Consider the following 14,385-nt stretch of genomic DNA (forward strand, 5'->3'; position numbering starts at 1 on the left):
ATTTCTCAAAGATTTCAAAGCTCAGCGCACAACATCTTTCCTCACTGCTATTATTGTCAGTGAGCTACAGATTGAGATCTGTAGCTCACTCTATCGGAGGGAGCTACAGTGTCATCTACTATCGGAGACGATAAATAGCCCTCACGGGAAGGAGTTGTTCGGCCTGCTTTGTTCAGAAAAAGTAACTGCTTCAAACAGTTACAATTCTGTCTCTCCCTGACATGACAGTTGGCTGACAGTTGTCAGAGAGCAAAGCTGCTCTTTAGAACTACAAAGACTGAATATCAGAACTACAACATGGCGGAACTGTCAGTTACTACAGAGGAGGACTGAGCCTTTAGAACTACTTGTGTTTTGGGCATTATAGAACTGATTTAACCCAATCACTGTTATACATGGGATTAGTGTGGCCATTTAAAATGAAGCTTATGGAATATTTCAAATTAAAAGCCTCAATATACCTCTCAGAGTAGTGCACCGCCTCGGGCAGACTTGTTTGGACTACGTTTTTGAGTAGAATGTTAGAACTACAGACGTGCCAGAATGTTTTGGACATTATATAACTGATTTAACTCAGCCACTTTTACACATTGAATTAGGCTGCGTTCAGCGTTTGCTCCCTAACCCTAACCCTAACCCTAACCCTAACCCTAACCCTGCGTTTTTAGCATTTTCCCTAAAATAAGCTTTTAACTATTTTCCTTAGCCATGTCTAGGACACTGAATGTAGCAAGTCAATGCAAGACAACATTCAAATGATACCCCACATGCTACTGACAGCATGGACCTTATCACAGGGGCCGTTTTTCATTGGCTGATGCCCATTCTATGTGGTCACGTGATTGGCCGTCTCACAAACAGCTTCCTGTTAGCTAAGTACAGCATAACAGCAGCACTGATACAACGTCTACACCTTGTAGCCTGTCTGCTACACAGTCTTATGTTAGCTAAACAGATCAATATGCAACGTGTATCTGACACACACTGAAGATTTTATTTAGCAGAAAAGGCTTTGAACTAAACTGTTCCTGGTGTTAGCATCTCTAGCACCAAGTAGAGTGTATCAGGCCTGGACACACTCAAACCTTTGCTAACAAACCACAGGAATCACCCACTGATTTCAAAAGTAATCTACAAAACAATGAATGCCCGACTTATCCAGCCTCGCAAGAACAACAGGCATCAGAACTTTTTAGTTCCTCTGTCCATTGTAGTAGCTGATATATTGTAAAAATCTGGTAGAAATGAAGCACTAATGGAGTCAGAAATACACTGCAGAGAATCAGTCCAAGCGGAAGACGCCATGTTTACATAGAAACAAAAGCCACAGGCTTTGTTTGTGAGACTTGTGGCCACGTGGGACTTTCTAGGTCGGTTGTGGGCGGAGCCTGGTAAGGTCCATTTGGGCTTACATTGGCATTTTGGCTAATTTCACCTTATACACTAATTTTAACATACTGAATGGTTCAAGTCCATGTTAATCAATATGCTTGTGATTCTCCACAAGCTATTGACTACAATTTAGCTAAGCTTAGCATTGATGCTAATTTTTAGCATCGGAACGCTGGGTCCAAACCGACTGGCACAATTTGGCAGACTCTGGTTACATTTTTTCAGGAATTTTTGTTTTAATCTGTTCTTCAAGCATCAGATTGTGTTATTTTATCCATTCATCTTTCCAGTGTTTCAAGAACTCCTGATCATTGATCTGAACTTCTTTAGAAATGTGAACTGTGGATCCTAACATTATGGTTGGGGACATCTGTGCTGCATAATTTATGTTTAGAATTGAGATGCTATTTTAGGCTTGTATAACTTCACTGATAGGCTAACTTCTTTTAACACAGCAATAGTATTTTTCAGCATCTCATCTGATTGTCTGCAGCAAAAATGAAAATTAGTGAGCCAAGAGTAGCAGCTTTGGCATCCGTCGCTGTTGTTAGCGCATGCGTCTGTTCCAGCACACCTGATTGTGATGACTGCATGACCTTTGCAGCAGTTTGAGAGTCACCCACATATTAAAGTTAGGTTTATGCCAGAAGGTAAACACCTAAAACATGCGTTGCAGTGAAGTGTAGGACTGGAAATGAGAAACATTGCATTGCAGGAAGGTGAACCTCCACCTTATATTTGGCTTTTTCCATCAGCTAATTAGCTTCCACATGTCTGCAGACAAAAAGCATTGAGCTGCCACCATAATCCAAGGCACTGCAGTATTTAGGATGACGTGCAGTTTGTTTTTTCTTACACATTTTGCATGTATGCGAAAATATTCTGGGTTTTTTAGACAGACATACACATCCTCTTGTGGCTTTCTTCTCACTGAAGATCAAACACACATGAACACTGTTTATTCAGAGCTCTATTTTCTTTTAATTATGTCATTTTGATTTGGTCAATCACATAAAATCTCATTGAAAGACTTTAAAATTTGTGACTGTAAATAGAAAGTTTAACAGTATGAGGACCTTCATTTTTAACCTTAGCATTGTTTTCCTTCATGATACATAATCAGTCAATCAATCAAATCAAAATTTATTTGTATAACACATTTCAGCAGCAAGGCATTTCAAAGTGCTTTACATCAAATCAAACACAGAAACACAATGCAACATAGAATCAACAATCAAAACACGACATCAAGTCAGATTCCATCAATAAATTTTCAATTGATTACGTTTCAAATACAACTCTAAACAAGTGGGTTTTTAGTCGAGATTTAAAGGAAGTCAGTGTTTCAGCTGTTTTACAGTTTTCTGGAAGTTTGTTCCAGATTTTTGGTGCATAGATGCTGAATGCTGCTTCTCCTCGTTTGGTTCTGGTTCTGGGGATGCAGAGCAGAACCACCTGAGAGGTTCTGGAAGGTTGATACAACAGCAGCAGATCTTTAATGTATTGTGGTGCTAAACCATTCAGTGATTTATAAACTAACAACAGGATTTTAAAGTCTATTCTTTGAGCTACAGGGAGCCAGTGCAGGGACTTTTTTCATAATGTAAACAGAAAACATACTTTGAGAACTAACCAGGCTTTATTCCATTTAACTTTATTAAAATCAAGGTGGGATGGTTAGAGAAAAGAAATAAAGCAAACAACTCCTCACTGACACTAAAAATAATCTCCATCAACATGCTAGATGAGAAGGTCCAACCTCGTATGGTTGTGTCATACAGTTTCTTTTATTTGCTAGTCATCATGTAGAGATTTGATTTTCCTCCCTGTTGGGCCATGAGCTTCTTCATAATTGTAAAAGTTTCTGCAATGTCCTCCATGTTCACCTCCACTACAAAGTCACACTGGTTCCTTTCCTTCAGGGAGGGAAGTTCCTGTGGTTCTTTGAGCAGTGATGCTGAGCTGAGGTGAACAGCCAGCCTTTGGGACAGGCCCATTGGTGCTGCTGGGGTCAGAGGAAGCCAGTTCTGCTCAGCCAAAACCACAGTGACATATGGAAAAAACTCCTCCACTGTGGACACAAAATCCTGAAATACACAGATGACTCACAGTTCATGCTTATTTCAGCTCAGTAAGCAGGAACTGAAGACCAGTAGGACACAGTTGCATGCACTTGACTGTTAACCTGATAATCAGTTTGTTTCAAATGACCTTTTAAAAGTTATTTGCTAGCATTTTTATGACTTGTTCAAATATTTCAAGAAATCATATTTTATGTAATGACCTAAATAATGATACACACATTGGTGCTGTAGCTGCTTTGGGAACTCTCCATGCTGATCCAGATGGGCCTGTAGAGCTCCTCTGCAGAGTAGGCGGCCTGCAGCAGTTTGAGGGAAGCTTCCAGAAGTTGATGACCATGAACCCGAAGATAAACCCCCCAGGGTGCATCAGTCCTCTGCCCAAGCAGCTCAAAGACACGCTTCAAACACAAAATGCACACACATAAAAGGTCCTCTTGTGTACATTGCATCACTTCATTGTTCCCTGAACTTTCTTAAGTGTTGAAAGGTACAAAATACAGTAGTTGGTTTACAAAATCAAAGCTGACAACTGAAGTATTGGTATGAACATGTAAAACATTTTATGCCTAAATTGGATTTTAATGTGAGAGACATAAGAAATGTGGTAGAAAAGAATAGCTCAGAACTCTGTTCCACTTATATAATCAACTTCTTAAAATAATGGCCAAAGGTGATTTTGGCAAAAGATATCATCACCTTTTTACTGCAAAAAAGTGATTTAGGGAGAAAAAAAAAAAAAGTCTCGTCAGAAAAATGCCAACTCTGACCTTAAAATCCAACATGTGAAAGAACAACTTCTTCAGTGAATTCTATCCGTGTGATGATTCACTGGAGCAAAAGTGAAATATGTTACGAGCCCAGTTACAAATAAGTCATATCAAAACTAAATAATAAAGCTAATGTTAGCTTAGCACTTCAACCTGATAAAAGATCAGCAGGAGTAAGGTGGAATTTTATTAAGTGCTGTAATCATATTTCTGAAGCAAGATGTTTAACCTAACAGATTAATCATTGAATGTTTAAGGTGACATGTTTTAGGGACACTACAGCAGCTCTGTAAACTGAGCTAAGGTGTGAGAGTTTCCAGGGACAAGACAAACCCAAAGGAACTCCCTGGCTGAGGAGTGCTCTCAGCCAGGTCAACTGCAGTGATTGTGTAAAGTGGTGTGGAATAAAAAGGTTGGCTCATCTCCACTTATTTACCTGAAGTGTGAAGGGCTCAGAGCTGGTCCCAGATTCTCCCAGCACAGGAACTCCAGGCTGATTTCTGTCAGAAACTACATGAAGAACCAGCATCCCACCATCCTCATCTAGAGACACGCAGACGCAGATGAGAAATGAGACTCAGCGTTCAGTGCATCAGCACTCAGCTTCTTTAGATCTTGGTCAGCATTTCTGACTGGACTTTGTGTAGATTATGAACAAATTCCAGTCCAGCTTTGAGTGAGTAGGGTGTTTTTGCCAACTGGATGAGGTTGTATAATTTTCTACATAGTGGAATTATGAAAAGCATTCATAGTGAGTATATAGTCACTGAAGTTTTACGTTAAGGTCAGCCCATGCCAGGGTCAGCAGTATTTCAGCAGTGACTCTGGTCTGAGACGAGGCTTCCTTCCTGATCTCACAGCGTGAGTCAGACCAACAGATCTGAACCAGGATGGAGCCAGAAATGCCTCCAGTCCAAGGCTGAGGTTTACATGTGAGCTGAACCAGAAATCAATTAAGGACAAGGTTCACAACAGCTAAAATACTGGAACAATAATGGACAGATTGTCCCTGGAGGATGTGAGTTAAGTGAAAAATGTAAGAAGGTAATAAAACATTTTTTTAAAGAAAAATGTTTTCCATACTACACTGGGTAAAGCCAGATACACTTTGAAATGCCTTGCTGCTGAAATGTGCTATACAAATAAAATTTGATTTGATTTTTTGATTTGATACAAAATTATTCTGGGATCTTATTTTGCTGTAGCATAGATTTTTCTCAGGGTCTGATAAATGTGTAACGTTAGAGGATGTCAGAGATGCAAGAGGAAGATTGTGACAGTGCTGCCCGGAAAAAAAATTGTAGCGTTGGAAGTGTTGGTTCAGCAGAGCCTTCACCTGAGAGCCGCGCCAGCAGGACGGTCTCATCAGCGACTGAAAACCAGCGCACTCCCAGACTGCTGTGCTGGGTGACATCAGTGAGGAAGCTGCTGCTCCAGTTGTGAACTGGATTGAGAAAGTCCATCAGGTTTCCTCCAGGATAAAACCTCCGAACATCACTGCGGTTTCCTGGAGAAACATTCCAAAAACACTTCAATGAAGATATCAGTTTTCCTCAAGCCTTTTTTCATATCTGGCTGGTATATGATGTGAACAATTACAACTTCTGCATGGTAACACAATGTACAAAACAATCTGTCAGTGCAGCAGCTAACATTAGTGCTTCCAAACCCAGTCATAATTTCTTGGCATACAGTACAGACCAAAAGTTTGGACTCACCTTCTCATTGAATTCAATTAGAAAGTGTGTCCAAACTTTTGGTCTGGACTGTATTTATGTTTTAAAAGTAGGTTTTTAAGAATCCCAAGTCTAATTTATGCTTCATCATTTACTACTTTTTTTTTAAGTTGTCACACTCTCACAATCTCTGAAAACAATGCTCAAACAAAAACAATTATTTTCCACATGTAAACAAATTAATTTGTGAAGTTTTCCATTATCGGATTATTTATTCCATCTACATTCCAGGTACTGCCTGAACATTGAGCATTATTCTTTACTGGCGGCCTCTTTAAACGCTGTCAGTGTAGGTTCATAGATGTCGTAGTAGACTTGTGCAGGTTGGGTGTTGTCCCGGACAAACAGCAGGTCACTGATGGTTGGATGATCTGAACCCTGCCACAGAGTCAAGCTGAACCTAGAAAAACATGTACAGCTTAAACTTGTTACCAGAATGAGCAACTTTAAGGTCTGCTGAATTTCTTTGCTGCTTCAAGCTTCAGGTCTGTGTGACTGATATGTAGTGATCCTTGGAAGGTTGATGCTGTTTGGTACCTGGGTGACTGGTTGAGGAGCCAGCTGATGTGCTGCCATCCTCTGTGGACCAGCAGAGCATGGACTGGGAACGTCACCTGCAGAGATTCAATGTTCAACTATACGACCAGAAAGTTACTGTTACACTGCTGCCACGTCCACTGACCAGCAGCCTTCAGTAATTGCTAAAAAATAAAACTGTGCTATATTTATACAAATAAATGTTTGTTTGAATACATTAGAAGAGCATAAACAGTGAATGTCATTTCAGGGGAGAAATTCACTCTTTGATGGTGCAGACTAGATGAACACAACCAAAGGTGGCGCCATTGTTATATTGACCCAACATCCATCCATCCATTTTCTAACACCATTGTCCCCAGTGGGGTCAGGAGGGGTGCTGGTGCCTCTCTCCTGCTATTGACCTAACCTGCTCTGCACAATAAACATGATGCTGCATAAGATAAAGCCAGATTTCATTCCTTCTGCTTTTAAAGGAATTATGAATAGTTTAAAGCAGCAGATTAAACTAACATAGAAAAACCCATATGCTGACCTATGAGAGAGAACCTTACACCCAGTTTTACCAACAGATGTTTGTTTCCTCTCACCTTCTGAGGGACATCTTTGATCAGATGATACATGTGTTCCACCATGTCTCTGGAATAAGTTTCAGTAGCAATTTGAGGAATATAGAGAACCTGTCAGAAACATAGTGATGGTAACTGTAAATGAGGACACAATCATTCCTTCTAAAAATGATCGGTTACACAAAGGTTCCAAGGCTGAACCTCAGGGTAATGAGAAACATGTTTATTCATTAAAAACCCTGACAACAGTTTTGTTGTCCAATTAGTGACATTTTATGGAAATACGGTCAACTAAAAATACAACGACACAAATATTCCAGAACAATGTCCTTTAGTGAAGATTCATCTAAAGCAGGGACATCTGTCCTTAAATATTTTATATACTGATAAGTTTGGCAAAAAACTAAAACACCATATCAGCACCTCATACTGCCTGTTAAGCATGGTGGTGAGGCTGATGACTGGGCTTGTGTCAACACAGGGCCTGGATCTCATCTATTTATTGATTCAACATTGAACTCTGGAAACTGATCAAATCATAGCCAACAGTGAAATAATTCCACTAAATCATCAACAGCACAATATCCACATGCCACTGAGGTCTCTGTATCCTGTCACCTTTGCATGACCCAGAAGACAGGAGGTCCTTGACAAGAGTCTTCACTTCTGCATCTCAAGAGGCAAAACGTAGACCATCAGGTTTGTGTTAGGTTTGGAGTTTGCTATTCTACAAGTTATTGAATCAAAACTCTGTGCTGACAATGGATTTCTCTGCCACCACCAACAAAAGTAGATCCACACAAACTGGATACATTGATGAACAATGATTACATGTCTTCATTTAAAGAAAAATATCCTAGGGACCAGGTAGGAACCAAGACATTGACTGTAGAACTGTAGAAGTCATTGCAACACTCACTGGAGTGATAATGGCTAAAACCATGAAACAAGAACACCAAACTGATGTGTGCTCAGATTCCTGTTAGGTCATGAACATACACACCATCCATCCAGGAGACAAAGTCACATCTGGAAATATCTTCTGAATCAACTGAAGAAATCTGGGAAAGTGATGAAAAACAACAATTCACTAACAGCTGTGCTTATAACTGATCCTGCTCAGCTAGCAGCAATGTTTAACGAGTCTTTCCTCTCTTCAGCTAAAGAGTTGGCATCAAAGTTCCTACCAAGTCCAACACGGTACAAAACCAACCAAACAGTGATCTGATTTGTTTGAAATGAAAGAAATTCATTACTCTGATGTTCAAAAAGCTACCAATAGCTTAAGCAATTCTTACGCAAAGGATATGTATAATTTAGATGCTATGTTTTTAAAAATGTACAGCAATATTTTAGTAGAACCTCAAGTAGTTAATATTTCCATTAGAACAGAAAAATTTCCTGATGCATGAAAAAAAGCTTTGGTGAAACCATTTTTTAAAAATGGAAGTCCTGATGAAATCAGTAACTACAGGCCAATAAGTCTTGTTCCGGTCATGTCAAATGTGCTGGAGAAAATTATTCTAGAACAACTGCTATTGTATTTAGAAAGTAACAATCTTCTGCATTCTCTTCAGACATAATCATTGTACAGAGAACGCTATAAATCTGCTGCTTGAAAATGTTAAACAATCACTTGATGGGGGACAAATCACTGGTGGAGTTTTCCTGGACGTGAAGAAATGAAGTTTCCATCATTTAATTTCTCGGAACGATCATTGTCTTGGTTTCACTCATATTTGAAAGATTGTGAACAGTGTGTTGTCATTAATAATAGTAACTCTGTCTTTTGTAAAATAGTAACAGGGATTCCACAAGGAACTATCTTAGGTCCAGTCCTCTTCAGTCTGTATGTTAACAGTCTTCCTGAAGTTAACTTGCAAATGTATGCTGATGACTCAATTGTTCACACATCAGATAAGAACAGTACTGTAGTCAGTTAAAAAATTCAGAACAGCCTGCAGAAATGATCATCATGGCTAATTGATTCTTGCTTAACCAAGGAAAACAAAGTGCATCTGCTTTTCCATCAAGAAAACGTCATTACAGTTCTTGAATATTCAGATCAATGGGGTCCTTTTTGAGCAAGAATCACAAGAAAAATATTTAGGAATAATTTGGATGGTCAGTAAAATTTTAGGAGCCATGTTGATAAAATCAGCAAAACTATTTGATCAAATATAAATTGTTTTAAATGTATTATTATTTAAAATTAAAATTCACTGTGCAGAGATGTTTTTGAACTCAATAATTCTCTCACATTTTTCCTAGGAGCTGCTGTCTGGTGTCAGACCAGCCCAACTCAAACCATTAGCAAGTCTCTATAATCAGGCTTTAAAGGTTTTATATCAAAAGCCAATCAGATTCCATCATTGTCACATTTTGGCTAAATTCGTCATTTTGGACTTTCCTGAGTTTATAAATTATAATCTTTTAAAATGAATTGTTTAAATGGATATGCACCTACACCATTAAGCGATCGCATACAGAGACTGCAGAGCAATAGCAGATCCATTAGAGCAGCTTCAGAAGGAAATTGTAAGGTCCCCTTTTGAAGAACCACTTTTGCTCAAAGTGTTCTGTCCGTGAGAGGATCTGCAGTTTGGAACTCACTTCCTGTAGATTTAAAGTCTGTAACCAGTTTTAGTACATTCAAGAAACAAACAAAACTGGTTATGTCAAAAACAGAACTGTACCCATTTTTGATGTTTTATGTTTCACATTTGTTTGTAGATGTTGTTAACATTATGTTGTGCTATTTTAAATGATTATCACTTTAACTTTTAGAGGTACCTTTTAAAAGCCCTTTAGGAACAAGTGCTACGAATTAGCTGCTGCTATTGCACTATGACGCAAACATGGGACTGCTGTTTAGTTCAGTTTGTCTGTGTGTGTCTGTCCCTATCAAATAAACTCTAATAAATAAATAAATAAAATAATTTCACTTTTAAGCTCCAAGAATTCTGACCTGGTTGCGTTGACTGGAGACACAAAGTTTGGTACATTGGGACCTCGAAGGATGTCTGCATTGAGCCAGACAGGCCTGTTTATTCCGCTGGTGCTGTTCTTTTGCTTGAGCAGGTTCAGAGAGAAACCCACAGAGTCCAGAGCCTTGAAGTCAAGTTTTATTCCTGAAATTTGATACAAACTGATAAAACATCAATCATATCTGCCACACAAATACTGTTTCTTTGGGTGTAATCTGCACCTTTTCTAGAGTCCAACACAGCATCCAACCACTGGTCCAGGGTGTTGTCACTATAAACATCAGGAGGGTGAGCCATGATCGGTACTGGTTTCTGATCGGGAGTTCCATAACCCTCCAGAGTAACGTCCGCCTCTAGGATCATAACATCAGCTTGAAGGAGGGAAAAAAAACAACAAACAAAATCAAACAAAAAAACCCAGCTGTGTTTTCTACAAATCATACTTTGGGATGAGTATGTTGTTACAATTGTTCAGAATGTAAACCAAGGACAAAATACTGATATGACTGCATCTATGTGCACTTACATGCAAGAGCCATGTTCATTTGCTCCTTGCTGTTGGCTCGGTGGAACCAGGTTGCCAAGAGACCATCTTGTTCACTGATTTCACCTGACTGAACCAGGAAGTCCAGCATGTCTCCACCAGTAGGAAACAGCGGAACAGGAGCTGGGTAAAACATAGAGTCAAATACAAGCCATGAGGTCTGTCGAATGAGTCTACCAAACGACAGATTTGATTTCAGTGACTTAAAATGAATGATTAAAAAGCCAAATGACCGCACCAATCATCTTAGCAGATCAGACTAATAAATAGTGATTGTTGTAGTGCAACAAAAACTTCAACAGGTGTGCATACCTATGATAAACACCAGTGTATTTCGTGGCCATGCCTTTTCTATAGAAATCAGTTCTCAAACTGCAGTCCTCAAAGGCCAGAGTTCTGTAACTTACATTGAACTGCCATCGCAGGCTTGAATAGCTAAGCTGATAGGCCAACTCCTTTTAGCACAACAGGTTTTTCCACTGTCCCATCAGACCTTCTTTTTTAAAGCAAAAATTCTATTTATTGGTGCACTAGAAGCACACAAATACATAGGATCTGGTTTGAATCCATGTGCCTGTGTAATGAAGAGATCTTCATTACTGGGACTATTTTACATATATAGCACTGTATGGCACTTTAAAGGTATTTTTGCACTGTATTAACAGACACTTTATTTAGCATTTGCACTTTAGCAGATATTTGCACAACAATAAATTTGCACACAAGAAGTTTTAATTATATTTATTGAACATTTTAGCAATTAGTATGTAGCCTTTGTTCTGGGCTCTGCACAGCTGCTCCTCATTGATGAGTGAGGTTGGTTGCTGTTGCCTGTGGAGGAGCACAATTGTTACTCAGAGCAATGAGCTAATGGTGAGGAAAAACTAAGCAAATGTGTGCAGAATCTGTTAAGTGTGGAGTGCTGTGGTAAAGTGACTCACCTGTCTTTTCTGCGTCCTCTCCAGGGTGTTTGGACAAATTCTACCCCGGGGGTCCAGATGCCATATATAGATTCTGGGAGAGGCCATTGAAAGGACTAGGGGGGGAATTGTTTATGGGTTTTTGTGGTGTTTATTTAAGGTGTAATGATAAAATGGAAAATATTTATAAAAAGTAAGTAGAAGTATTGTATTTAATAAAATGTATTTTATGTAAATAGGTGGAGATTGATTAAGAAATTCCCCTGTGAATTTAATATGGTTTGGTCCGTCACAGCTGGGACTATTTAAGACTGCAGTTTCAGCTGTGAAGGAGTGTGTTGATGCTGAGTGACAAATAAACTGCTGCTGTTCTCCACCTGACTCTGGTTCAAGACTCTTCTTACTGAACAAAAACCCAACCGCTAAAGGTCGTCTTGTCACAGCCTGGAAAACACATAATACTGCCTCTTTCAGATTTCTTTCTTGGTCATCTTCCATGAGACCCACTTTGGCTCAACTGATGACAGACGGTGTGATCTGCCACTGATGTACCTTGGAGTTCACCTTCAATTTCTGTGTAGGTTGTTCTGGACTCTTCGGTTAGCAGTCATATAATTCTTCTCTTCCATTTGTCATCAGTGCAGCCGTGGCCAGGAAGGTTGACTGCAGTCCTGTGGACCTTAAACTTCTGAATAATCAGTGCAGCTTTTGTCACAGGGGCACCAAGCTGCTTGGAGATGATCTTATAGACTTTACCTTTAAACATGCTGCTCTATCATTCTCATGTTAATCTCCCGGGACAACACTCTCCTTCACTTCCTGTGCTCCATGTTCAGTGTATCACGCACCATGTCACCAAACAGCACACTGACTTCTTGGCTTGAAGTTATTTCAATAACCATTGCTGGATTATTAGTCATTAACAGAAGGCACCCAACTTGTTTGTCCATGTTTGTAAAAACTATGAAAATACAAGGCTTCCTATTTAATCATAAAGAATCAAAACTAACCTCAAAGTGCGTCCGATGACAGAAATGGTTATTTATATTTATAGGTTCAGGAAAAACCTGAGCAATAATTGGTTTTACCTCCAGTTTTATCACTTTACAACAGCGGATAAGTTCTGACAGTATTACATTAACTCGATAACTAAATAACTAATCCACTAGCAGGAAATGGAACTGTTAGAACCATCTATTCTGGAAGTGGTTGTGCTTTACCTTTAACTTGATCTTACTTCCTGCTCTAAATGTTCGAAGGGATCCCCCATGGAACATCTTATGTGGTTTCCTACTTTTATCAAGAAAACTCATTAAATTGAGTGAACACCATAACCGCACTGAATTCATATATTTTGTATGTGAAATTTGGCATCATCTCAGGACATAGCTGGATTTTAAATTTAAAGGAACAAAAAGAGAACCACAACAACAAAGTTTGTACCTTTGGTTCCTGGTCTGGTGAGAATCACAGCAGGGACAATAATGATAGCCAGGACAAGAAGTCCAACAGCAGTTGATAACATTATCAACCATTTCTTGGTTAGGCAACCCAGATAAAAGTCTTGTTCTTGCTTCTGATTTTGGCCTCCATCCTTATGATCAGGCTTCATCCTGGAGGGAAACAAAATGTGAAATACCTGAATGGTCTGCTTTCAGTTCATGCTTAAAAATGAAACCTGTAAGTCTCCTGCAGCTCTACCTTCTTAGATAACATATGCAACATAAAATAATAATGTTAGCACATCATATCTAACACCAACCTGCTTTGACAGCTAGTCTTCCTTCTTCTGGTTCCTCTCAAGTCTCCTACTTTGTTTTCTTGCAGCTTTTAGCTTACTTGCTGAGTAAGATTCTGACATGCAGTGTTTGAGAGAGCTTAGGGATATATGCCTCCTTTTTATATGCTTCTTATCAAAATAGCAGAGTCCACAATCATTAAGCAGATAAGGTCCATGGGCAATTTCTGCTCTCCTCGCATCTAGACAGAAAACAGCTGCACATGTTCCTTGACCTCACAGCCTGTTGGCAAATAAATATTAAGTACTGAACCTCATGTTTATGGATATATCTGGTCCCCAGACTTCATACATCTAATATGAGGTCTCTAAAACTTACGAGGCATCATATTAGAAGTTTAATTTATATTAAAATGATACCTGTAAACGTAGTGATTTTTTCAAAGAAATGGCTGAATTTATGTATTGACTCACTCCAAGAGGTCAGTGAAAGATCTGATGGGCAAACAACATACTTTAAACAGTTTCATACCTCATAACTAATAACCTTTGTGAAATTTACGGAGAATTCATGTATTAGACTAGTATAAAGTAATGCATTATAAATTGGAAGGAAATATGTTTTTGCAAAACAAAATAATCTGAAAATTATGGTGCACACATGTTCAGTTCCCCACGTATACCATCTTTTGGTATAATCATGGATGCAAGTCTTTTGAGGTCTCCATGTCACAGACTTGCTTATGGCCAGTGGCAGAGCGGAAATCACCTAAAATACAATATATATTTCATTGTAAATAATTAATGAATTTATTTTTAAATCCGTCAGTAGTCGGCAGTGCATGGGTAAAGAAAATGTGTGAAAACCAGCAGAAAATAAAGCAAAAACAAACCATGATTTGGAGTTGCTGTCACTGGGAGAGAAAGACTGATCGGAGCAATCTGAAACCTCCAAGAAGGTGTTCTGTACCTGTCCAAATAACTACCGCTAACTCCATAGGGACGTCCAGCAGAGGGCAGTAGAACGTAACACCGCTCTTAACCCTAAGTGACAAGTACGGTAATAGAATAGACAGGTAATTTACTCAAAAACAGTTTATTGTATTGTAAA

At 39.0% G+C, this 14,385-nt stretch overlaps 1 protein-coding gene across 1 annotated transcript; it reads right to left on the reverse strand.

The window, feature by feature from the left end:
• Window positions 1–2,959: 2,959 nt before the first annotated feature.
• fam151a (family with sequence similarity 151 member A) lies at window positions 2,960–13,346 on the reverse strand. Its single transcript, XM_044133371.1, has 13 exons — window positions 13,299–13,346; window positions 12,980–13,149; window positions 10,599–10,739; window positions 10,294–10,443; window positions 10,054–10,216; window positions 8,089–8,146; window positions 7,107–7,196; window positions 6,517–6,593; window positions 6,243–6,379; window positions 5,580–5,750; window positions 4,680–4,786; window positions 3,695–3,874; window positions 2,960–3,479 (listed from the first exon to the last, which is right to left on the reverse strand). Exons 2-13 carry the CDS (start codon window positions 13,146–13,148, stop codon window positions 3,180–3,182), a joined length of 1,743 nt encoding a protein of 580 aa, XP_043989306.1. The 5' UTR covers window position 13,149; window positions 13,299–13,346; the 3' UTR covers window positions 2,960–3,179.
• Between the last annotated feature and the right edge of the window lie 1,039 nt (window positions 13,347–14,385).

Source organism: Gambusia affinis, linkage group LG12, assembly GCF_019740435.1.
Source record: "Gambusia affinis linkage group LG12, SWU_Gaff_1.0, whole genome shotgun sequence".
NCBI classification, from domain to species: Eukaryota; Metazoa; Chordata; class Actinopteri; order Cyprinodontiformes; family Poeciliidae; genus Gambusia; species Gambusia affinis.

Coding starts and splice junctions, on each gene's coding strand:
- fam151a (XM_044133371.1), bottom strand. CDS start 13,148: ATGAAGCCTGATCATAAGGATGGAGGCCAAAATCAGAAGCAAGAACAA. Junction 8,147..10,053: donor TCTCCAGTCAACGCAACCAG/GTCAGAATTCTT, acceptor TCACTTTCCCAG/ATTTCTTCAGTTGATTCAGA. Junction 3,480..3,694: donor AAAGCAGCTACAGCACCAAT/GTGTGTATCATT, acceptor TGTGTATTTCAG/GATTTTGTGTCCACAGTGGA.